Raw genomic sequence first — 26422 nt, forward strand, 5'->3', positions numbered from 1 at the left:
GCGGGGCAGGCTCGAAGGGCCAGATGGCCTACTCCTGCTCCTATTTCTTATGTTCTTATGAAATCAGTACAAAAAGTTTAAACCTGAAGGAATAAGACTCCATACTTGTAACTGATCATTTTTGGTGTCTATGAAGCTGTGTGCAGGAATTAACAATTGTTAAAAGTGTACTTACACATGTAATTGCAAGCCTTAAACTTCTGTGGCAGATTTAGTTCATGTCTATCGTGCAAATCCAGCAAACTCCATGACACTCAATGCATGTCAATGGTGAGACAGACAGCAAAACTGAAATGTTTTGCAAGAGAAAATTTGGTGAGATATGCAAACTGAACAGTATCTTTTAGATATCTGCCCATCTGCCCCACACAAGGTTGCGGCATTATTTACATATAAATGATTCTGAGCACAACTAGTCTCACTATTATCTTGGCAGGAAACTCTGGCCCATTATTTGTTCATTCATTGCAAGCATTGGCCAAAATTTGATATTAAATGACCTCAATGCAATGGTATTTCGAACTAGAGTTGGGATTTATGGATTAGAGAATGGAACATATTATCTACACTCAAAAATGAAAGGATAAGCCAGCAGGGATAGATTTCTAGCTGTTAATGATTATTTCTATATGAATACTTCTACAGCCAAAAATATATATCTGAAATATAGGAACGTGACTTAAAAAGAATGAGGAGGTGGTGTCTGAGTAAGGTCCATGACTTATTGGATACGGACAGCTGCAGTATTGAGAAGGCGAGTTGAAACTTCAGAACAAGTTCAATACTGGATGTGAATTTTTGGTTCATAATCACAGATTGAAAACATTTTATGAAATCTGGAGGCAATCATTTGGGGTTAGATTTTGGCGTTCAGAGATTTTATTTGATGTAGCCATTTACTCATGTTGCAGAATCTCAATCCTACAGTTCTCTCCCCAACTTGAGAACTTAAATAGCTGGATCTATTATAGAATGTGACACTTGATCAGGAGGCTCTGGAAAAAACATATTGTAGTTTAAAAAGTACAGTATTTAAATTAGGATCAAATATAATGCATTGTGATACAGAGACCTGGTTTCTGTTGCTTGTGCAAGTGAGGAAGATTAGAGGGACAATAGACTTCCTATTAAAAACTTAAACACACACTATTTGTAGCGTCAAGTTTAGTACATAAATTCTTATTACATAAGGGCAACCATAATTTCAATCTAGTATTAATCAAACCGTTTCTCCATTTCACTGGAACAATGGCTCATTAAAGCTCATTATTCACTGCATAATTTTAAAATACGAAACAAGAGAAAAAAGTCAATGCATGGCACTTCTTTAATTAGTCAGGATTTATGGTGTGCATTAAAAGGTTTATGAGCGTCCACATTAAATGTTTCCCATATCTGTTTGACTCTAATCTTTCTGCAACATCATTAAAAACTGCTTCTTTCTATGGATCAACCAAAATCTCAACACTCTCCAACATGTTTAGAAAGAAGGAAACATTTTATTTGTGTTCCTTTTCCAAAGATTTCAGCTTTAGACACGTTTAATGGCAGAAAGATTGTAATGCCTGAATTTGTCTTGGAGTATTTATGTATCTCTGAAAATAAGATCCTGACTCGAACCATTTTTCTTCGTCATAAAAAAGACATTGAAAGGTGAATTAAACTGAAATCTTTGGAAAAGGATGAAATCAACACAAATAAAATGTTTTTTTCTTTCTGAACATGTTGGAGAGTGTCGAGATTTCGGTTGATCCACAGAAAGCAGTTTTTAATGATGCTGCAGAAAGATTAGAGTCAAACAGACGTGGGAAATGTAATACTTAATGTGGACGCTCATAAACCTTTAAATGCTCAGGTTATCCAGGATGTTGTTTGGAACTTTCATGAAAGTTGGATTTTACAAGTGAAAATCTTGTATGCAAGTTAAAAGATATCAGAAACTGCAGCACAGATGAGTCTCAACCTCTAGTCTAGTGCACTAATAATCCATAGAATGCAAGTTTAAATCTCAACATGGCAGTGAAAACTGAACTCAGTTTTTTAAATGCTGATATTAACAAGCGTGATTATGAAACTGTTGTGCAATTGTAACCCACCTCAATGACTAATGTCCTTTATGGAAGGAAACCTGTTCTTCCTCCTTGATCCGACCCACGTGTGACTCCACTCCTACACCAACATGGTTTATTACTCTTAAATGCCCTCATTCAGTTGCATCAAACCACTACAAAGATCGCCCCGCCCCCAGATTATCAGGCATAAACAACCAGTGCAACTGACAATGAATGATAAACTCCAGCACTTGAACCTCAAATTGCCCAATGTTCCAGTCTTCTGCTAGAATTTGAGACAAAGCTTTATGCAAATCATTGCCTCTGCACTTTACAACATTAATCTCCTTCTGAGCTACAAAACATCACAACGCAACAATAATTATTTGTATTTCATTGGCATTCATTCCTGTATACTAAGTTTGCTGAACCTGATCAAAATAAAGAATTAGATTGTCCATTTATATGCTGTTTAATATAAATGATGTAATGAAGTAGAGCAAAATATATTTGTAAAACAATCCAGGTATTACATTTAATCATGAAGCTACCATGCTTTTGTACAGATAATTGACTAAATCTCTCTTCAGAAAATGAGTTTTTGTTTCAAGCACAGGCTAGCGCTCCCCATCATCCCAGCCAATCTCCTCTTTCTTCTTAGGCAGTCCCTTAGGATTGAGGATGACATAACTTCCACTCCAGTTTGATGAGTTGTAATTGTTGATGAATCCAATACATGATCTGCAGACTCTGCCACAATTGGAGATGCCGACGTTGGACTGGCGTAAGCACAGCAAGAAGTCTCACAACACCAAGTTAAAGTCCAACAGGTTTATTTGGTAGCACTGCCTTTTCATCAGGTGAGTGAGAGTTGTGTTCAAAAACAGGGCATATATAGACAAACTCAATTTACAATATAATGGTTGGAATGCAAGTCTTTACAGGTAATCAAGTCTTAAAAGGTACAGACAGACAATGTAAGTGGAGAGAAGGTTAAGCACAGGTTAAGGAGATGTGTATTGCTTCCAGCCAGGGCAGTTAGTGAGATTTTGCAAGCCCAGGCAAAGGTCGTGGGGGTTACAGATAGTGTGACATGAACCCAAGAGGTTGGTTGAGGCCGTCCTCATGTGCGCAGAACTTGGCTATCCAAGTCTTGGACAATATCTTGGATAGCCAAGTTCCGCACACATGAGGACGACCTCAACTGGGATCTTGGCTTCCTGTCCACTATCTGTAACCCCCACAACTTGCCTGGGCTTGCAAAATCTCACTAACTGTCCTGGCTGGAGACAATACACACCTCTTTAACCTGTGCTTAACCCTCTTTCCACTCCCACTATCTGTACCTTTAAGACTTGATTACCTGTAAAGACTCGCATTCCAACCATTATCTTATAAATTGAGTTTGTGTCTACATATGCCCTGTTTGTGAACATAACTCACACTTTTCTGATGAAGGGGCTGTGCTCCGAAAGCTTATGGCTTGTGCTACCAAAGAAACCTGTTGGACTATGACCTGGTGTTGTCAGACTTCTTACTGAACTCTGCCACATACAGGACAGGTATTGTCAGAGGCAGGAAGAGTGGGGCACTTGGGCTATCTGTGCACTCACAGTGATGCCTCAGCTTGGCATCTGGGGCTGCCAAAGTCTCCTCAATAAGTTTAGTGCCTTCCAAACAACCTTTTGCCATTTTGGTCAGTCACAAACCAGGGATTTGTATAAGTAGGCATGGATATTTGATCTTTTCATGGATGCTTTAAGAACATCTAAAACATTTCCATTGTACTCCTGAGAGTATCCTATCACAATCAAGCTCAAAACAGAACAATTGCTCTGGGAGCATGGTGTCAGACGTGCAAATGGCAAGTCCCGCCCAGCAGAGCTGGACTGACACCTCTATGTTGAGTGTGTGAGCGTGGGAGAGGACACTGCTGTTGGTCCACCTTTCTTGCCATCATGTATCTTGCAAAGGCACTGCTGGTGTTATATCTTCTGTGCTTTGAGATGTCTGCTGCAAGTTGCTCAAGTCTCCAAAGCACATAAAAGCAAAGTCACCACAGTCCTAGATGACAGCAGGCTATTCTCCCCTTTGAGGGAGAGAGCTGATTGATGGTGATTTAGCTTGAGGATCACTGCACCTCAGATGAGGGGCAAGATTGAGAAGGCGGGAATTCATAACCTCAGCCAGTATGGGAAATGTACCCATGCTGTTGGCGCCACTCCATATCACTAGCCAGCCATCCAGCCAACTGAGCTAACCAATCCCCATATAGGAATGAGGGAATCACAGCTGCTGGGTAACCCATGACCTTAGTCTCAGGTTTCAGATCCTGATTCTCAAACACTTTGCAGCTGGCCAAAGACTGAGCTAGTACATTGAAGGCGAAGGTGAATTCCATTGTCTCTGCCTGCCTTTGTCAAGATGAGGGTCCAAAAATACAAAAAATGTTCTACATTTTCCAGAATCTTGTCATTAATCATGAGTCGACAGGGTGGTAGTGGAGAATGGCAGGTTGCAGTGGGGGCTGTGTAAAAAAAAAAGACATTTGCTTTCTAATATCCTGAGAGTTATGACGACTTGAAATATTAACTCGTTTCTCACTCCACAAGGTGTTGCCAGACCTGCTGAGTTTATCCAGCATTAGTTAGATTAGTTTTCTGGGTGTTTAGTAAAAGGCCGATCTTCTCTGGCACTTCAGAGGTGTCGGTATCACCTGGAACTCAGTTTGAGTGAGTGCATAGTGCTTTCTGCATATCGTAGCTCGGTGACTGAGGTTGGAGTAACTATAGTTTTGAATTGAAGACACTGTGGGCTTAACAGTTTCCTCTCTGTTCTGTAAATTACCCCCCGCCCGCGGGCAATTTGCGAGAAGTGAGGTGCAATACTGCAGCAAACAAAACAGAGAAGAGCGTTGCTGCAATGTCACAACCTTGTGTGACCCCAGTCTTCACTGAAATGGGATCTGTGATGGCTCCATTGATGAGGATCACATCTTGTCTGCCATCATAGGTAGGCAAAAGAAGTGGCGACAAATTTCTGAGGTGTCAAACTTTAGAAGGATATTCCATCAGCCTTTGTGGTTGACAGCATCAAAGACTTCCTTGAGGTTATAAAAAGCTATGCACAAAGGTTGATGCTGTTCCTTGTATAGATTTGATGCGCAAAGATCATGTCCTTAGTGCCACTCGATGGATGAAATTGCAATGCAACTCTGGAAAGGAGCTCTGCAGTCATGGGAGGTGGTGATTAGTTACGATAATTGGACTTTTCACCAGGGAATTGCAGATCCCCAGCATACATTTCTCTTCCCAAACAAAGGATATGAGATTATGCAGCCCTGTCAAGAGTATTTCGCCACCTAGTTACAGAATTTTAGCAGGGATTCCATCTGCCGCAGAGGCCTTGTTATTTTTAAGTGGTCAAATGACGTTTTCAACTTTGCTGAAAAATACCATGCATGTCATTTGTGTTGTGTTGTTGGATCTCCTGTACTTTTCCTTTCCACCATTTGTTCTTTTCATTGTGGGTTTATTGCTGTACCACTGCCTTCAGCTGCCTAAGAACGGTTGCTTTTCACTTGTGCCACAAATTTTTCAGTTGATGAAAGCTTTGCACCAATGTTTATTAGGTCTTTATCTCATTGTGATTTTGGTCAAAGTAGTCACAATGTTTTCTGGGTAGAATACCAAGGACCTCTTCACAATTACTTGCTATGGTGAACTTTAGGGTTGACCAGGCATAATAGGAACACTGTAGCTCCTGGTGGCTGGAGGTTGAGAGAGTGACAGTCAGGCGCTGGCTAAGTGCCCCCTTGGTGGGATCTTTGAGACTGTCGATTGCTAATTTTCTTGTGGCATTGCTGTGTGGAGTCAGATTGATGAATATGCTTTATTGAATAAGGTAGTGATGGGTCCAGCAGTCATCAGAACCTATCATGGCACAGGAGACTCTCTGCGGTCCCAGCGCAAACAATGACACAGTCGAGCAGGTGCCAGTTTTTGGGCCATGGCTGCTGTCACAAGGTCAATATTTATCCCTCAACCAACCAAACTAAAACAGATTATGTCACCATTATCACACCGCTGTTCCAACAAGAAACTACTCTTCAAACATATTTTATTGGCAATAATCCACTGGACATAAAAAGCTCAAGATAAATGAAATGTTTTTCTTTAAAGATTTCAGTTAATAGCAAAGAAGCTTGTGGAGAAGAATCATTTTAAAACCATGGCGTTGAAACAGTTTTAAACTTCCAACAGAATGTTTTAGGAAGGCAAAGCACTGAACAATTTACCATCCCAAATGAAGTCGGGTTAAAAAAATCACCAACCATCTCATTTCTCAGCTTAAAATTTAGTGATAATACTAATATATTTAATTTATGGTAAAATTTTAAAAAGCTTAGATAGCGATTACTATGTGTAGAATTGGATTCTACACCATAGGAGGCAAATAGAAGTTTCAGGGAGCATACACTTTGCTCTCAGTAATGATGATCCATGTGAAGAAAAACTTGAAAAATTAGGCATTTTCATTAGAATACATACCAAAATAAAAGTATTTCAACATCATCATAGGATGGAATAGGGTAGGTAGAGCAAACTGGTTCGGTAATGAAAGGACTAGAATGAAGGATTTGTAGGCCTAAGATTAAATCCAACAGATTTGGATGAGAGAGCATGAGAAACCTCTTTACACAGAAAGAATGTGGAGATGCCTGCATTGGAATGGGGTAGGCACAGTTATGATACATTGGCGAGACCATGCATACATCACAACAACAGATGAGCGGACACCTCTCGTCAATCACCAGACAGGAGTGTTCCCTTCCCATCGGGGAACACTTCAGCAATCAAGAGCATTCAGCCTCTGAGCTTTGGGTAAGCGTTCTCCAAGGCGGCCTTCAAGACACACGACAACGTAGAATTGCTGAGCAAAAACTGATAGCCAAGTCCCGCATGAGAGGATGGCCTTAACCGGGATCTTGGGTCCATGTCGCACTGTAACCCCAATGACTCGCCTGGGCTTGCAAAATCTTACTAACTGTCCCGGCTTGAGACAATTCACACCTCTTTAACCTGTGCTTAACCCCCTCTCCACTCGCATTGTCTACACCTGAAAAGACTTGATTACCTGTTAAGACTCTCATTCCAACCATTATCTTGTAATTGAGTCTGTGTCCATATTTGTCCTGTTTGTGAACCCAACTCTCCACTCACCTGATGAAGGGGCAGTGCTCAGAAAGCTTTACTACCAAATACACCTGGTGGACTTTGAGCTGGTGTTGAGAGACTTCTTACTGTATACACAGAAATAAGAGCAGGAGAACTCACTTCCAGATTTGTGGTGAAAACTGACAACATTCAAGATTAGATTGAGAAGGTGGATGAAAGTAAAGATGGATGAAGGAACATGGGAACAGTGTGGGTAAATATGACTGAAATGATTTGCACAGGTGGTGGTGAACACTGACATGGACTTGTGAGCTGAATGGCCTGTTTCTGTAATGTAACCTCAACGTATTTATATTATGTGGCAGTGTTCCAGCCTAATTAGGCCATTTTCTGAAAGATTTTGTTTTAAAATGAATATAATTTTCAAAATGAATACTGCAACATTTCACCTAAACAAACACTGTGTTAATGTTACGTCAGCAACCATGCTCTGTTTCAGGAGGCTGCAGCACATCAACGTAGAAATTCAAACACTGAAAATTCCTCATACGAAGGATCAGTTATGTTACATCAATCATTCAAACTCAGTCAGATCGTCACAAGCAGATCTTGCAGACATGCAATCAGAAGTAAAAGGTGACTAGCTTAAAATAACGATCTTTACATCGTACAAAATAATCATGTGTGTTTGTGCCAGCACTGTGACTTTTAAGAAGGATAGCAACAGAAAACACAATAGGAAACACACAACTGTCAGCACCAAAATTTCTAACTGGAATCCAATATCTGGTGTAGAAAGAACATTTAGAGAAGTTTGTTCAGAATTTAAACAAAGCAATTTTTTTAAGTTGCTGGGTTGACAAGTTACTAAAAATACCATTCTTGTTTCAATACAGCCATGAATGAAGATATTAAACAAATATAATTATGTCAGAACTTCAGTAGTTATTTACTTCAATGTATTGGTTTTACTTGCCCAACTTTTTCCTGGAACCCTGCAACTTTTTTCTCTTCTGATACTCATGTCAGTAATACACTGTACAATACCAAATAACACACTATAACTCAGAGGTCAGAGTACCACTAATTTGTCAGTAAAAATTCCATTTCATACATTAGTCACTGTTAGACTGATCATTACTTTAATGGTAAGTTTTGGCCAGACTCTATGCTGAGGTCTGCTGATCATACTGCTGTGTTAAAGCTGTGGGGGCGGCACAGTAGCACACTGATTAGCACTGCTGCCTCAACGCCAGGGACCTGAGTTTAATTCCCAGCTTGGGTCACTGTCTGTGTGGAGTTTGCATGTTCTCGTGTCTGTATGGGTTTCCTCCAGGTGCTCCAATTTCCTACTACAGTCTGAAAGATATGCTGGTTAGGTGCATTGACCCCAACAGGCACCTGAATGTGGCGACTAGGGGAATTTCACAGTAACTTCATTGCACTGTTAATGCAAGCCTACTTGTGACTAATAAATAAATAAACTTTAAAACTTTAAAGCTGGTTAAAATCATTTTATGCTTATTGCTATTGCAGATTTAATTCTGTTAACCTGCTTGATTCACCTCTACTCCCGACCTTTGAAAGCAGTGTAAGCTAATTCCTTATATTTTTTGCTGCAGTGCTGTCTTTTTTAATTTTAAATGCAAAGCAAATCCAACCTCAATTTACTACATACAGGGTAAAAATCTTGGGATCAGCTTAGATTTATGACAGGCTATAATGAACAAATGCATTATACAGCTATGACATACAAAAATATTACAGAATTCTGCACTAATAATGTGCAATCTCTATTTTTTTCAATTACTAATCCATTACTAATCCATGATGATTTTTAAAATTGGGTTTCTGAGAATGTTGGGAATATATGTTTGTCCACGCCTTCTTCAGGCTTATGTTAGTCAACTTGAAACACTTAAAAAAATAAATGTAGCAATTTACCAGGGAGATCAGTCACGAAAACTAAAATATTTACTTGTTCCAAAGTTTCAAATGCAAATAAAGCCCAACATCTAATAAAGTTGGTAAAAATTTACATCAGATTTTCTCTTTCTTTCATAAAATATGGCTATATTATGACAACTGCTTATAAAAAAATCTGTGCATTTCAAGATATATATGTATTTTATCAAATTAAATAGCTTACAACTTGCTAGCTTGAGGCAAAGCAAAAACATGAGGAAACAAAAGGAAAAAGTGGTTACAAGGAACAGTTTAACAATTTCCTGAATAAAGCAGCAGGTTATTATAAATGTTAATAGGGAGACAGGTCTGCAATCATTACTTCTCAAGTCATACATTTTGTTGGATATAACTTGCTACACAATTATGGCTGTTCTTAACTAATTATGAAACAGCTACATTATTGGAACTGGGGTAGACAGATAAGACAGATTTACACAGGTCAGTCAATTCAACGTCTGTGTACACCCCCCCCCAACCTGTAAACTGCATATCACTTTCTACATTAAAAGAAAACAAATTGCCTGGCCATGATCACATTAGTGTTTGTGGAACTACACCATGTGAAATGGTTGACACGTTTCCTGTATTACAATCATGATTACATTTCAAAAAGTATTTTGGGTCATGAAAGGTGCTATATAAAGCAATTTCATTCCCCAGCCCAAACTGCAAGATGATGAATAATATCCATTTAACTTACTGTCTCAAAACACAGCGGCAGCCTAACTGAAGACTTTTGCTTGCTTGGGAAGAACTGGAGCCAAATGGATCGCGATTTATAAATGATCTATTTTAGCAGCATTTATTTCATTACAAGGTGCCTAGTTCCAGAATCACTGAGTTTAGGTCAATGGTCTTCCCCTGTCCAAAACATGTGTTTTTAAAGTAAATGAAACTGGTTTGAAAACTGTCTCATTACGTTTAGACTCTTAGAACTATCATTTTCTTTTAACTTGGAATAACAAAATAATTATTTTTACTTCATTTTTTTTACATTGCATTCTTATAACATTCCATTTGTTCTATCTGACAGGCCAGCAATTATGGACACTGCCACAATTACCACCTAGCCTGGATGCCTTACATCCTTCTCATTGTTCATAATTAGAAAAAATACATTTTTTTGCATAACAGCAAGATTACTTCAAGTTACACAAACGAGTAGAATTTTTAAAAAAACATATTGGACACATACTGTTTGATCTTGTCATTCTTTGGTCCAAATTTTGGTGCAGTAGGTCCCCTTCTGTAGGAAAAACAATCAGAAATGCTAAAACAGGATAGGTATACAAATCCATAATTAAACAATCTGAAAAGATTACATATTGGGCAGGTTATCAAACTTTATTCTTCCTATCCCGCCACGATCCATGCTACACAATCTTTCAACACTGATTCCCAGCTGGAAGTTCTTGGATTTCTCATGAACTTCAATGCTTTTTTTAAAATATTGGTTTATGAGATGTAGGCATTGCTGGCTATGCCAACATTTGCTGCCCATCCCTAACTGCCCTTGAGAAAGTAGTAGTGAGCTGCATTTGCAAACTGATGCAGTCCATATGGTGTAGAGATATCCACAGTGCTATTAGAAAATTCCAGGAATTTGACCCAACAACAGTGAAGGAACAGCAATATATTTCCAAATAAGGAATGTGTGGGGCTTAGAGGGAAATTTGCATGTAGTGGTGTTCCAATGCATCTGCTGATCCTTGTCCTTCTAGATAGTAGGGGTCATGGGTTTCAAAGATGCTGTCAAAGCAGCTTTTGTAAGTTGCTGCTATGCATCTTGTAGATGGTATAAGATGACAGCAGTGGTGTGATGAGAGCGAGTATTGTAGTTGTGTTTGGGAGCTAGCCAAGCAGGCTACTTTGTCCTGAATGGTTTTGAGCTTCTTGAGAGTTATTGAAACTGCAGTCATTCAAGCTACATCTATTTGTAGATGGTGGACAGGCTTTGGAGTGTTGAGGAGAGTTGGTTACTCTCTGCAAAGTTCCCAGCTTCTGATCTACTCTCGTAGCCCATATTTTTATGTCTGGCCCAGTTCAGTTTCTGTTCGATGGTAGCCTCCAGGATGTTAATAGTGGGGGATTCAGAAATGGTAATCCCATTGAATAAAAAGGGGAGATGATTGGATTCCTTTATTTTGGAGATGGCCATTGCTTGATACTCGAATCACAAATTGACTTGTCACTTATCAGCCCAAGCCTGGATTGTCCAGGTTGCTGCATATGGGCAGACAATTTCAGTATCTGAGTCGTCATGAATGGTGCTGTACATTGTGCATCACGAACAGTCCCACTTCTGACTTCTTGACAGAGATTGATGAAACAACTAAAGATGTTGGGCCTGAGGAAATTCTCCAGTGAAGTCCTTGGACTAAGCTGTTTGACCTCCAACAACTACAACCATCTTGCTTCACTCTAGGGATGACTCAACCAGTGGCAAGATTTCCCACTGACTTCAGATTCATACTGACTCCTTGGTGCCTCATTTGGTCAAACGCTGCTTGATGTCAAGGGTAGTCATTCTCACCTCATCTTGGGTTCAGCTCTTTTGTCTAGGTTTCAACCAAGGCTGCAATGAGGTCAGAAACAGAGTGGCCCTGGTAGGAAAGTTGGGATGGACTCATCTTTTTGTGGACAGGGCATATTTTCCAAATTGCTGGGAAGATGCCAACATAGTATTTGTACTGGAAAAGCTCAGCTACGGCATAGGTCGTTCTTGAGCACAAGTCTTCAATACTCTTGGTAAAACGTTGTCAGGATCCATAGCCTTTGCAGTATTCAGTGCCTTCAGCCGTTTCTTAATATCATACAGAGTGAATCAAATTGGCTGAAGGTTGGTATCTGTGATACTGGAACCTCCAATTGCCATTTCTGGCTGAAGGTTGTTGCAGATGCTTCAACCTAGTCTTATGCACTGATGTGATGGAATCCCCCATCATTGAGCTTGGAAATGTTAGTAGAGCCTCCTTCTCCAATTAATTGTCTTCTATCATTCATGACTGGATGTAAAAGAACAGCCGAGCTTAGCTCTTACTCGTTGACTGTAGGATTGTATCACTCTGTTTATCGCATGCTGCTTCTGCTACTGGACTGGCAAGTAGTCCTGTGTTGTAGCTCACCAAGTTAATACCTCATATTCAGGTACGCCTGGGAACTTCGTAATGGATGTGGAAAAGGGGGCTGGGTATTATGAAGGACCTACACTCCAGCACAAGTAATTATCATCAGAGATGGAAGAGGGAAAAACAAAGTTTATTTGTCTTCTGCTATATCATGTTGCTCAAAGCCACTTGGTTCAACTTTATAAACCTCCAATACAAATGGAACATTCTTCCCTAAAGCATAAGTAAGTAATTATGGAACTTTTCTGATAAGAAACACCGTGAATAAAATTGATTCTCTGGGCCAGGAGCATTCTTTGCCAAGCTATAAAATATAGTATTCAATTCTGACAGTTTTGGCATACATGAAAAGTTTCAAATATCAAATAATAATCAAATTTATAGCCACAGCCAAACTTGGCTATCATTCAGGACTATCTGAACTTTGTACGTGATCCCAACACTCCATAGCTTGCCTTCAAGCAACCATAAAGGCAGAAGTTTGATAGCACTGTAGCAATATGTGATCTTATATGTTTCCTGCAAAATTCCCCAAGGACAGGTTTTAAACTGAAATACAGCAAATAAATGAACTGCAGAAAGTTAACCAGAATTGCCCTGGGTCACAAAATTCAAGTTTGTACTCCCTCTATTGACATCGAAAATTGGGAGATTCAAAGATACTTCAATCATTTTAATTATGAATTAAGATCACCGGGACAATTATCTCCAAAGTTTAACCTGGAAAATAGTGTAAAGAATCAAACATTGAATTTCAGAGATTCAAGACGGGCCTGAAACCTTATTATGGTAATCTCAGCAGAATGTGCTGCTTTACCAACCCTTGCATGATTACAAAGACGGAGATTAATTGCATCATGGAATGATGCTGAATAGTGAAACAGAAGCATATACTCACAGGAAAAAATCTTCCTCTTCATCAGAATCATCTTCCAACAGGTTCCGCTGCAACACAGGTAAAAGCAAAGGTGATGTTTGTCGTAAAGGTCAGGAGGCTACTTTTGGAAGTTACGCCATTACTTATCATAAGCCATCTGTTAAACTCTACACTAGCTTGAAGACACCTGTTCAGACATGACTGGTTCATTTGCCTTTGTTTTTAAATTTTCATATAATCTCATATACCCACATTCACAGCATTTATGTCATTGATTCAATAACTGACAACAACATTCAGATTACAAAATAAGTTGATTCAAAAAATAAATGGCCCAGTACTTTCTGAAGATGGCTGCCTCAAGCCACGACCTGTTAATCAGGCTTGTCTGTTTCAGTTAAAAATATGGAACTGCACGCTGCTAACAGTGGAGCAAGGGAAACAGAGCATCTGGAATTTGGTGAAGAACAGGGCAAAGGCAGCCTCTTCAACCAAAGGATTGAGAAAGAGAAAAGGGAAGGATGGAGAAGAGGATAAATTAGTGCGTGTTAATTCAATATCAAATAAAATACTGGGAGAGAAAGAAAAGCGGAGGGGGGAAGAAACTGAAAAGGGCAAGACATGAAAAGGGAGAGAGAGGGAGAAAGAGACAAAGGAAGAGAGTAAAGGAGACAAAGGAAATGCAAGGAAGAACGTAATTTGAAAAACCACCAAGAATTCACCACTTGAGAAAACAAGATTCCATAGTTTTAACTGTTTACTTTCTGGGGGAAGAGCAGGTGATTTGTAATCATTGGCAATTACGAGAAAGTTAATAACCTGAAATATCAGCTCTCTCCCAAGATGCTGTCTCATTTACTATTTCCAACATTTGTTTGTATATCAGATTTCCCATATCTGCAGTATTTTGCTTTTGTATTAACAATTATGTTACTGAAATGTTCTCACACTATTATGAATGATGTTGGTGCCAGGTAATAATCATTTACACGATGTGGCACACAGCATCATAAAACACTCCATTCTGGATAGGCATATTAGTCCAAATAAATAAATAAATGCCACTTACTCAAGACTAATAATGTTTCTAAACCCATTCTGATGGAAGGTCATCACACTGAAAAGTTAACTGTTTCCCTCCACAGGTGCTACTTGATCTACCAGGTGTTTTCCAGCACGTTCTGTTTTTATTTCAGATTTTCAGCATCCCCATATTTTCCTTTTAAGAGAGCCACTTTCCACTGCAATACTACAAAATCGCCCCTGCATTTTTGATACCATCCAACTGATTGGAACTGCCGATCTGAACTGAATTGAGTAGTTGCTTCTCAGTGGAAGTTCTGGAGCCTCGCTTGCTGCAGAAACCTCATTGTGCATAGAGGAGACCACATCTACTACAACAGAGCAGATGGAACCAAATCCAGATTCTAGAAGTGAAAGGGCACTGTGCTAATCTACTGCACACCAAATAAGACAAAGAGAAGCAGTTCTAAAACTGTAAATGAGCAAGAAAGCAAAACACGAAATGTGCAAATAACAGATCAAATTTGCAACTGAATGAATAGCTGACTTCCATCAAGTTCCCTAGGGAGCTCTACAGATTTGTTAATTATTTAAAGAAATAATGAGCTGAATTGCTCAAGGACTCAAGAAATCAGGGTTGGTAACTGAGGCAGGAACAAAGTGGCAGCCTGGCAGTAGGCTGTTAATCACTGGGGATAAAAAGCTGCAGCCATGTCAGTCCAAAGATTTGATTTATTGTCACATGGATTAACATACAAAGAAAATATTGTTTCTTGCATGCTATACAAAGCATACCATTCATAAAAAAGGAAATGAGAGAGTGCAAAATGTGTTACAGTTATAGCTAGGGTGTAGAGGAAGATTATCTTAATGCAAGGTAGGTCCATTCAAAAGTCTGACAGCAGCATGGAAGAAGCTGTTCTTGAGTCAGCTGGTATGTGATTTCAGAATTTTGTATCTTTTTCCAAAAGGAAGAAGGTGGAAGAGAGAATGTCTGGGGTACATGGGGGCCTTGATTATGCTGGCTGCTTTGCCAAGGCAGCGGGAAATACAGATAGAGTCAATGGATGAGAGGCTGGTTTGCATGATGAATTAGACTACATTCATGACCTTTTGTAATTCCTTGCAGTCTTGGGCAGAGCCATGCCAAGCTGTGATACAACCAGAAAGAATGCTTTCTATGGTGCATCTGTAAAAGTTGGTGAGAGTCATAGCTGACATGCCAAATTTCCTTAGTTTTCTGAGGAAATGGAGGCATTGATGGGCTTTCTTAACTATAGTGTCAGCATGGGGGTTAGGTTGGCTGACCAAGCTAAATCAACCTTTAGTGTCGGAGGACTAGCTAGGGTAAATGTTAGAAGTTACGGGGATTGGGCCTGGGTGGGTTTGTGGTTGGTGCAGACTCAATGGGCCGAATGGCCTACTTCTGCACTGTAGGATTCTATGCTTCTATATGCTTCCACTCTGATGGCATGAATGATTTTGGACTTCTTAATTTGATTACTTCAACCAAGAGAGCCTCAATGTTTCATTATGGTCCTCTGCCTGCCTCAGCAGCACTTGCCTTTCCCAGCATGACATTGTTGTGGGCCCTCCAATTGGGCCATCAGCCTCGAAAACCCATCCACTGCTCAGGGCAAAGAATGCAGAGGTAGCTAATGGAGAGGCCATCCCCAGGAGGATTGTACGGTGGGCCTGTGGATGATATCAGCAGAATTGGGACCCCCATGTGGATTCAACATTAGGGTCCCAACATCAAGTGGAAAATCCAGCATAATTTTTCTAAAGTTTCATTTAGAATGTTATTTCCCTCATCTGAGTTCCAAACAAGGACATGCCCATATTTTTAACGCAAAGCTTTCAATGCATAGAATTCACAAGTTCAATTACAGCTTGATAAATACTATTAGAAAGTCACTAGGGAGTTAAAGAATAAGGAAAAGTATAATTGAAGCCTAAAAGTGGGGGCTAAGCTAACAGAACAAAAATTATAAAAAGAGAATGACAAGGTGATCTGTCTTTTCGAATGTACTTGTTAACCCAGCCCATTGTTGATCAGCATGATAGCAGACAAAATATGCCTGGAATGTTTGTAGTCTATAATCTAAACTACAGTAAACAGGTATTTAGGTAAAATTAAATAGTCCTGATGTAGAGCTTTATGGGATAAATGTTTGTGTGGGAAATAATTACAAAGCAGTAATTCAATCAAGCATGTCTAATAACATTATAAACCATTACAGCAAAATTAAAATGGTTTGCATTTTTCAGAAATATCAGGGATGATGATTTGCAACTCTTTGATTTTGTTGTCTCTTATTTAGGATTTAACATCATTATACAATAATACAGCAATGTGTAGAAAGCACAGAAGGGTGGGGGGGGTGAAATCACAAGTGATTAATATATAATGTGCTTGAATTCCATGTTAAAGTTGGGCAGCAAAGTGATATATCATGGATACAAGTTCTTTTTTTGGCATCTTACTGCCTTGCTACTCAGTTGTGCTATTATAAAAAGGAAGCAAATCTAGGTCAATCTGTGTAAATCAGTCAACTTTTTCCTTAATGCTCATTTCCAAAAAGATGTATTTGATCGGAGATGACAGGCTCGGTAAAATTCTAAATTTTCTGAAATGTACGGGGACCAATATTAATAGCATATGATTATCCTTTCTATGTGGGAATAAAAAGATCTGCCTTTGCCAAATGCACAGAGCACTGAAGATTTTTGCTATTGCAACTGAGGACACTTGTAAAACCTTGGAAGCGTACATTGCAAAGAATGGATTGTCTGTGATTTTACTGACTGGTCAGCAGGGGGAGTGTTTTCAACAGCTACACAGGAAATTACATAAATTCATCATGTTGTAGACCCTTGCATGATGCAAATATTTAGTCGGATTAACAAAAAACGTACACTTATTTTTCAAAATAACTTTATGCCTACCAGAATATTTTTAAAAAGATCGTCCAGAGTAAAGCAAACATTTATGATAGCTGACCTATTTTGCATCTTTACTGTTAAGGGTATGCTAAGTATGCTGAGGTAAACAGGTTAGGAAGTTTTGGTCCCCATTTTATGTAAAGCTCAGCTAGGGAACGCCAACTGACCTCAGTATCTATCATCAGGCTTGTGGAGAGAAAATTTTACTATCAATCATCTTCCAGTGGCCTCCGTCGAGTGACAGAGTGGCTATTACGGAGGAAACACGGTAGACATTCTGCACTAGCAGTGGCACAAGAACAGCAAGATGCTAAGCAGCAGTGGCAAAGCTATGACGGTAAGTGACGACAACATAGCGCAATAAATCATTGAATCTCAGAATTTCTATTGTACAAGAGGCCATTTGGCTCATCGAGCCTGTACCAACTCTGACAGAGCAGCTTACCCAGCCCCACCCTCCACGATATTCTTGTAACCTTGCATATTTATCCTCTAAACCTCCTAAACTACACATTTTTAGACACTATGGGGCAATTTTGTATTGCCAATGCACCAAATATGCATATCTTTGGGCTGTGGGAGGAAACCGGGGCACCCGGAGGAAGACAATGCTGACATGGGGAGAATGTGCAGACTCCGCAGTGACCCAAATCCAGAATTGAACCCAGATCCCTGGCGCTGTGAGGCAGCAGTGCTAACCACAGTGCCACCATACCACCCTCTTATTTCCATTGTGTCATCATGGAGTCATTAAGCTGTGTGAAGCAACCATCTTCAAGTGGCTAAATACTGGAGAACTACACTGCCATGTTGAAAGTAACAACCCGATTAGTTTTAAAATAGCATACTATCAGGGCAAAAAAGGTCAAAAGCAACGCTCTGAGGAGACAAAGTGGTGTCACCTGAGTATGCTTATTTTACTGGAGGCAAATCCCGTCAGCTACGTCATTCATGAGTTATTTATCTGAAACCATCTAAACAATGATAACTTGTCATTGTTTGTATCTTGGCACATGTAGATAGTGAACTGTGCTGACTTCATGTATTTACTTGTCTCAGATTGGAAAAATGCCCTGCATTTGAAGTTGAAAGAGTTCAATGCATTTAAAATTAATGTTTCTTTGATCAGCAGTTTTCTTTTCTTCATTTGCCGTGAACAAAGCAAGCTTTGTAGTAGGTTGTGTTTATTTGTGCCACAACACTAAAGGGAGCATTTCCTGCACATGTAGTATCAGTGTCTGCTGCTGCATTAAAACAAACAAGTTTGCTTAACACAGACTAACAATACTATTGTAGTCCTTAACCCACTCCAAGTTCTTGTTTCCATTTTACCTATCATTTTATCAACTGTTCCCACTATGAAACGTGCTTTTGGTGTTTCAGTGAACGATGCAGAAATATATTCTGGAAACTTCAGTAAATGAGATTGCCAACTTCCAATCAACTCAGAGTCTTTGGAGAACTGATTGTAATATTTTTCGGTAAAAAAAAAATCAATAAAAAGCATTCATGTATTTAAGACATTGCATTGGCTGGAAAAGCTTTTTGTTTCATTCCTCTCTCCATTCTTCCCACACCCTTTCTTTCCAATTATATCCTGCCCATCCACTCTTACCACCTCAGTATCTTGGGCAGCATGGTGGTAGTGATCAGCACTGCTGCCTCACAGTGCCAGGGTCCTGGGTTCAATTCAGGCTTTGGATCATATTGTGTGTGTGTGTGTGTGTGTGTGTGTGTGTGTGTGTGTGTGTGTGTGTGTGTGTGTGTGTGTGTGGGGGTGGGGGGGTTTGCATGTTCTCACAGTGTATGCGCGAGTTTCCTCTAGGTGCTCTGGTTTCCTCCCACAATCCAAAGATGTGCAGGTTAAATTGATTGGCCATGGCAAATTGCCCCTTAATGTCAGGAGACTACAAGGTAAACACGTAGGGCTACAGGGATAGGGCCTGAGTGGGATTGATGTCAGAGCAGGCTTGATGTGCCAAATGATCATCTTCTGCATGGTAGGGATACTATGATCTCATGTAAGATTCAAAATGTCCCTGAGATCGAGAGTCCAATGATCCTCCAGCTAAGCTACCTGGGCTGAGAAGAGTTCCCTGCACAAAATGGTATTTAAATAAACACATTTAGTTTATTTTCATGGTCTGGTTTATTATGGATTGTGGCAAGTTAATTGATATTGTGTGTGGGGGTTGATTCCTCTGTAGATACAGCCATTGTTTCATTGTCAGAGCACTAGTGCTCATTCAATGGTGATGTAAATAGACAGCTTTACAGAACCATGTAGCAACTCTGACATGGAAAAAAACTCCCCCTGCTACCGCCATTAAAAACAACTGTGCATGTGCCAGTGGCCACAGTGTGGACCAAGTGTGCAACTGTTCCTGCTGCAGCTCTGATTAGCAGCAGAAATCACAATGTTAATAATACAACTCAACAGATCATTCCTCTAAAGAATATATGAAGGGCAATAAAAATTATAAAGATAGATCATCAGCCAAAGGTTTGTAAAGGATTTCAACTGTGTTGATTGTGTATATGTGTTTAGTGCTTTGTAAACTAGCTCAAGACCACTCTGTTTAATTTGTTCTGTTGTCGTTCTATTAATAAATCCACTGATGAATAAACCCATTAATAATTTAAATATATATTATTCACTATCCAATATAGCATGGCGATCTTGTGGTAGCATCCCTACCTCTGGACCAGAAACTCTGCATTTCAAGTCCCAATTCACAACTTTGTGGCCAAGGAAGGTGTGTTTGAAACGTAGCAAAACAGATTGATTATCAGCCTGTAAATCCTTCCAACATGCATGACGGCAGGTGTTAGGAATGGGAGAGGTTCCTGGTCAACCTAGTTAGCATGTTTGCAGATGACACCAAGATTGATGGCATAATGGACAGTGAAGAAGGTTATCTAGGATTGCAATGGGATCTTGACCATTTGGACCATTGGGCTGATAAACGGCAGATGGAGTTTAATTTAGATAAATATGAGGTGTTGCATTTTGGTATATCATACCAGGGCTGGAGTTATTCAGTTAATAGTAGGACATTGGGAAGAGTTATAGAACAAAGAGATCTCGGGGTACAGGTTCATAGCTCGCTGAAAGTGGAGTCACAGGTAGACAGGGTGGTGAGGAAGGCATATGGCATGCTTGGTTTCATTGGTCAGAACACTGAATACAGGAGTTGAGGCATCTTATAGAAGTTGTACAAGACATCATTTACGTTACATCTGGAATACTATGTACAGTTCTGTCACCCTATTAGAGAAAGAATATTGAACTAAAAAGAGTGCAGTAAAGATTTACTAGGATGCTCCCAGGACTTGATGGCTTGAGTTAAAAGGAGAGGTTGGACTGTGACCCTTTCCCTGGAAAAAATAGTCAATATCTTTTCCCAATGGCAAAGGAGTCTAAAACTAGAGGGCATAGATTTAAGGTGAGGGGGTTATGTTACAAAAAGGTCCAGAGGGGCAATTCTTTCACACACAGGGAGCTTTGGAACAAGCTCCCAAAGTTAGTAATAGAGGCAGGTACAATTTTGTCTTTTAAAAAGCATTTAGACAGTTACACGGATAAGACTGGTATACAGGGATATGGACCAAACATGGACAATTGGAACTATCTTAATGGTAAAAACTGGGCAGCATGGGCAAGTTGGGCCAAAGGGCCTGTTTCTATGCTGTAAACTTTTATGATGAAACTGCAGAAGGCAACAGCAAACCACTGCAGTACTCTGCCACGCACAATTATGGACAAATCTAATAAAAGCCCATGATCGCCAATGCCCTCTTAGGGCAGGGTACCTGGAGGAGGAGAACCTAGTGTAGCGGGAATTGCCTAGTAGCAAGAATTTTAAAATGCCTAAAAGATAAAAATCTGCCCAACAGTCAGTGTTTCCTAGGACAAGCAAGCATTGAAAAGTGATCAGGGCGTTCCAAAGGCATGAGAGCGTCAGGTGTGAATTGTTCTAATAGTAGAAACAGATTACTTATACAACTGCTACAGAAGTGTTAAGTTTCCCCAAGCAGAAACAGTTTACCTAAATGACAGGGTGATTCAGGATTATAGAGGTACAAAACTCCAAAAAAGGAAATTAAAGACATGTAGACAAGCCGATTCTTGAGTTTGAAATAACTCAAGGGAATCAGAATAACTACCCCCTAAATCCCACCCAAAAACAAGGCAATCTACACCTACACAGCCAGGAGCCACAGCCATTTCACATCCAAGGGATCATGCAACATAGAAATCATAGAAACCCTACAGTGCAGAAAGAGGCCATTTGACACAATGAGTCTGCACCGACCACAATCCCACCCAGGCTCTACCCCCACATCCCTTCATATTTTATCCGCTAATCCCTCTAACCCACACATCTCAGGACACTAAGGGGCAATCTTAACATGGCCAATCTACCTAACCTGCACATCTTTGGACTATGGGAGGAAACCAGAGCACCTGGAGGAAACCCACGCAGACACGAGGAGAATGTGCAAACTCCACACAGACAGTAACCCGAGCCGGGAACCAAACCCAGGTCTTTGGGACTGTGAAGCAGCAGTGCTAACCACTGTGCTATCGTGCCACCCTACATCTTTCTACTTCTCAGAAATATTATAGTTTTGCAAATCAATTTTAAAGCCAAGATACAGCAAGACACCTTCCTAAAAACAGTTTAAATGTCTTTGCTAGGCAAAGAAATGACATTTCCCAGACTTGATCATCAGTCCTGCACTACGTGATAACTATAAGCTGGAACTGACTTATTTGAATGTTGTTTTGGGAAAGGAAGGCTTACTGAGTTTAGGGATTATAAATATATTACAGAGCAAGGGGTAATTTTTACATAAACAGTGTGTTTAATTATTCATGTACTTAAGCGTGTTAGAATATTGAAGTCCTTTTTGTGTGTATCTTTCTTTTAATAAGTATTATTTTTAAACTGTTATACGATGATTGGACTGGTTCCTCACTGGGGTTTTACGTGACCCCCTTACAAACCAATACATCACCATGAACCGGTGTTTCAAGTTGGGACACCCTCACTGGTAACATCAATGAGCTTTTTGACGCCTACAACACAAAGTGCATAAGATTACATTTCTATCCCAACTGGACTTTTTGTATTAGATGCAAGTAAAAGATATCTGGAATGAACTTGAATCATGACACCAACCATCACATTTCTGCAGCCAGTTTTTTAATTCCTTACTGTTGTTAATAAATGTGGATTTTTTTTTAAATTCTGAAATCTATAAAGATGTTATTGGATGACTATTGTAGCCCAAGGCAGGAACAGACTGAACCTAAACTTTTGCCAATACAGATTACCAACACACATAAATCAGCATTTCAAAATTTACAAGGCAATAAATAGTTTACCATCAAACAACAAGGCCAAAGCATTTTGAGAGATACATCGCTTACCAATTCAACTCAAAAACCATAGTGCCCACTCTTGTTACGCAACAGTCTTCAAATCAAAATTAAAAGTACATTAAATAATTAGCAAACAATGCTGACTCAATCCAGGCTACATCAACCTGGGTACCAATCATCCTCTGCCACCCTGTCCTTACCCAACTCTAACATTCTCCAGCCCCTATATTTCACCCTTTGATTTATTTGGCTCTACCATAGTATTCAGCCCTGTACTCCTTTTCCTCTTAATGGGTTTCAGACAACTTTAGTCCTACTATCCAAATGTCCTTCCCTCAAAACCTTACATCTCACCATCTTCAACATACTTCAGACCCATCTTTTCAATTAAATTTTTGGCCATTTATCTTAATCACGTCCTTCCAGATCAGGACCTATTTGCTTTCGGCCCCTTTGTGAAGTGTACTGTTACATCTCGGTCCCAATGTTTGACTCAGCAATACACCACTGAAAGAAATCAACAAATTTTTGGGTCTATGGTGACAGACAACCTGTCTCTTGAGCTCAGCACACACATTGAAAAAAACTTAACAGTAACTTTGGTTGTCTAACAGGAACTAAAACAAACTAACTGGCAAGTCCAAGATGCTCATCTGCAAGACCTATATCCTCAGCACATTGCTGTATGGCACTAAAGCTTGAACAACTTACAGCTGCCAAGAACAAAGGCTCAACAACTTCCATCTCCAAAATCTACATCATATCATTAGCATTGCATGGAAGGACATAGTCACCAACGAAGCAGTGCTTTCATAGTTGGCACTGTGTAACCAAAGAGGGCTTCGCTGGCTTGGGCATGTGCTCAGGATGGAAGATGGCCACATCCTCAAGGACATGCTATACGGGTAAGCCGCCTATACCAAGAGACCAGCAGGGAACACAATTTAAAGGTAGTCAAAAGAGACACAAAAGCCCTCAACAATAATCACAACAAAATGATGTAAATGATGCAAATCATGAGACAAGCAGTGAGCAGTTCACCATCACTACGACATGTGGCTTTAGAGACTCCAAAGCAGATCATCCCTCAGCATTGGCGAGGGACAAATTCACTTGTGGCAGACTTTGCCTTTCCAGGATTCACTTGTTCAGCAATCAAGAGAAGAGCAGCAGACAACTCATCTGACCTCGAAGTTCTGAGGCTGAATTATCAACTCTTCCAGATGGAAGGATGCCACAAAAAAAACTTTTGTGAAACATTCCTTTACATTAAAAAAAATTCTGTAAATGTAACATTCTGGTGTTGTTGCCTCCTTATGCATCATAGCCTAGCCACCTTGCAGGTTATTCAGAACAGTGAACCTACAGCGAAGCTCATTCCAATTTCAACCAACATCCACACTTCCCAGAAGATAGATGAGAAATACTAACAGTCTCCAAATTATGGGTGCCTCAGGTCAGATTCAGTACCTTTTAAAATACTGACATCACCATGTGGGCTCAAATGAGGAATTAATCATGCCTTTAACAATTAGTTAAGAACATAAGAACATAAGTAGGTGCAGGAGTAGGCCATCTAGCCCTTCGAGCCTGCCCCGCCATTCAGTAAGATCATGGCTGATCTGAAGTGGCTCAGTTCCACTTTCCCGCTTTCTCCCCATAACCCTTAATTCCCTTGCCTACCAAAAACCTATCTACCCGTGTCTTAAATATATTTAGCGAGGTAGCCTCCACCACTTCAACGGGCAGGGAATTCCAGAGATTCACCACCCTTTGAGTGAAGAAGTTCCTCCTCAACTCCGTTCTAAACTGCGCCCCCCCCCCCCCCACCTCCTTTTATCTTGAGGCTGTGCCCTCTAGTCCTGCTGTCCTTTCTGAGCAGGAAGAATCTCTCCACCTCTATCCTATCCAACCCCTTCATTATCTTATACGTCTCCATAAGATTTCCCCTCATCCTTCTAAACTCCAACGAGTACAGACCCAGTCTATTTAGTCTCTCTTCATAGGCCAACCCCCTCATAGAACATAGAACATTACAGCGCAGAACAGGCCCTTCGGCCCACGATGTTGCGCCGACCAGTTTTTTTTAAAAAAAAAACACTGACCCACTAATCTAAACCAATCCCTTTTCGTCCATAAACCTATCCACAGCTCTCTTAAACGCCCCCAAACTAGGCGCATTTACAACCGCAGCAGGCAGGGCATTCCAATCCCTCACCACCCTCTGGGTAAAGAACCTACCCCTGACATCCGTCCTATAACTACCACCCCTTAATTTAAAGCCATGCCCCCTCGTGCTAGCATTCTCCATCCAAGGAAAAAGGCTATCACTATCCACCCTATCTAAACCTCTAATCATCTTATATGTTTCAATAAGATCCCCTCTTAGCCTCCTTCTTTCCAGCGAAAACAACCCCAAATCCCTCAGTCTCTCCTCATAGGACCTCCCCTCCATACCAGGCAACATCCTGGTAAACCTCCTCTGCACCCTCTCCAAAGCCTCCACGTCCTTCCTGTACTGTGGGGACCAGAACTGCACACAGTACTCCAAGTGCGGCCGCACCAGAGTTGTATACAGTTGCAACATGATGCTGCAACTCCTAAATTCAATCCCCCTACCAATAAATGCCAAGACACTGTATGCCTTCTTAACTACCTTATCTACTTGATTCCCAACTTTCAGGGATCTATGTACACATACACCTAGATCCCTCTGCTCCTCCACACTATTCAAAGTCCTCCCATTAGCCCTATACTGAACACATCTGTTACTCCTACCGAAATGAATTACCTCACACTTCTCCGCATTAAACTCCATCCGCCACCTCGCGGCCCAGCTCTGCAACCTGTCTAAGTCACCCTGCAAACTATGACACCCTTCCTCACAATCTACCACACCACCGACTTTGGTGTCATCAGCAAACTTACTAATCCACCCAACTATACCCTCATCCAGATCATTAATAAAAATTACAAACAGCAGTGGCCCCAAAACAGATCCCTGAGGCACACCGCTCGTAACCGAACTCCATGACGAATATTCACCATCAACCACCACCCTCTGTCTCCTATCTGCCAGCCAATTCCTGATCCAAGTACCTAGATTACCCCCAATCTCATACATCTGCATTTTCTGCAGAAGCCCACCATGGTGAACCTTATCAAACGCCTTACTAAAATCCATATATACCACGTCAACTGCCTTACCCCTATCCACCTCTTTGGTCACTTTCTCAAAGAACTCAATAAGGTTAGTAAGGCACGACCTACCTGCTACAAAACCATGCTGACTGTCTCTAATCAATTCATTACTCTCCAAATAACTATAAATCCTATCCCTAATAATTCTTTCTAAAACCTTGCCCACAACAGAAGTAAGACTCACCGGTCTATAATTCCCGGGGAAGTCTCTGTTCCCCTTCTTAAACAATGGGACAACATTCGCTGTCCTCCAATCTTCCGGTACTATACCAGAGACCAACGATGACCTGAAGATCAGAGCCAGAGGCTCTGCAATCACCTCTCTGGCCTCCCAGAGAATCCTAGGGTAAATCCCATCCGGACCAGGGGACTTATCTATTTTCAAGCCCTCTAGAATATCCAGCACATCCCTGGTTTCAACTGCAATACTTTCTATTTTACACCCCTGCACCCCAGTGTCCTCCACAGCGACATTCATGTCCCCCTGCGTGAACACCAAAGAGAAATATTGGTTCAATGCCTCTCCAATCTCTTCCGGATCCACACACAACTTCCCTCTACTGTCTATAACTGAAGGTCAGCATTAGCTCGGGTTTGCTCCGCTATCAGCCTAGTGAACCTCCTCTGCACTCCAAGACCAAAATATCTTTGCGCACATGCAG

The 26422-nt window shown here is 40.5% G+C and overlaps 1 protein-coding gene across 2 annotated transcripts in view; it reads right to left on the reverse strand.

Moving 5' to 3' along the window:
- vamp4 (vesicle-associated membrane protein 4) overlaps window positions 1-26422 on the reverse strand; it is a 69958-nt gene that overhangs the window by 35812 nt on the left and 7724 nt on the right. For both annotated transcript variants that reach the window (XM_080195905.1, XM_080195904.1), the window contains exons 3-4: window positions 13223-13269; window positions 10392-10442 (exon numbers count right to left, since the gene is read on the reverse strand). In XM_080195905.1, coding sequence (XP_080052031.1) covers window positions 10392-10442; window positions 13223-13269 — 98 coding nt within the window. The remainder of the gene's footprint in view (window positions 1-10391; window positions 10443-13222; window positions 13270-26422) is intronic.

The sequence above is a fragment of the Carcharhinus amblyrhynchos genome, chromosome 9 (genome assembly GCF_965287045.1).
Source record: "Carcharhinus amblyrhynchos chromosome 9, sCarAmb.v2.hapA, whole genome shotgun sequence".
NCBI classification, from domain to species: Eukaryota; Metazoa; Chordata; class Chondrichthyes; order Carcharhiniformes; family Carcharhinidae; genus Carcharhinus; species Carcharhinus amblyrhynchos.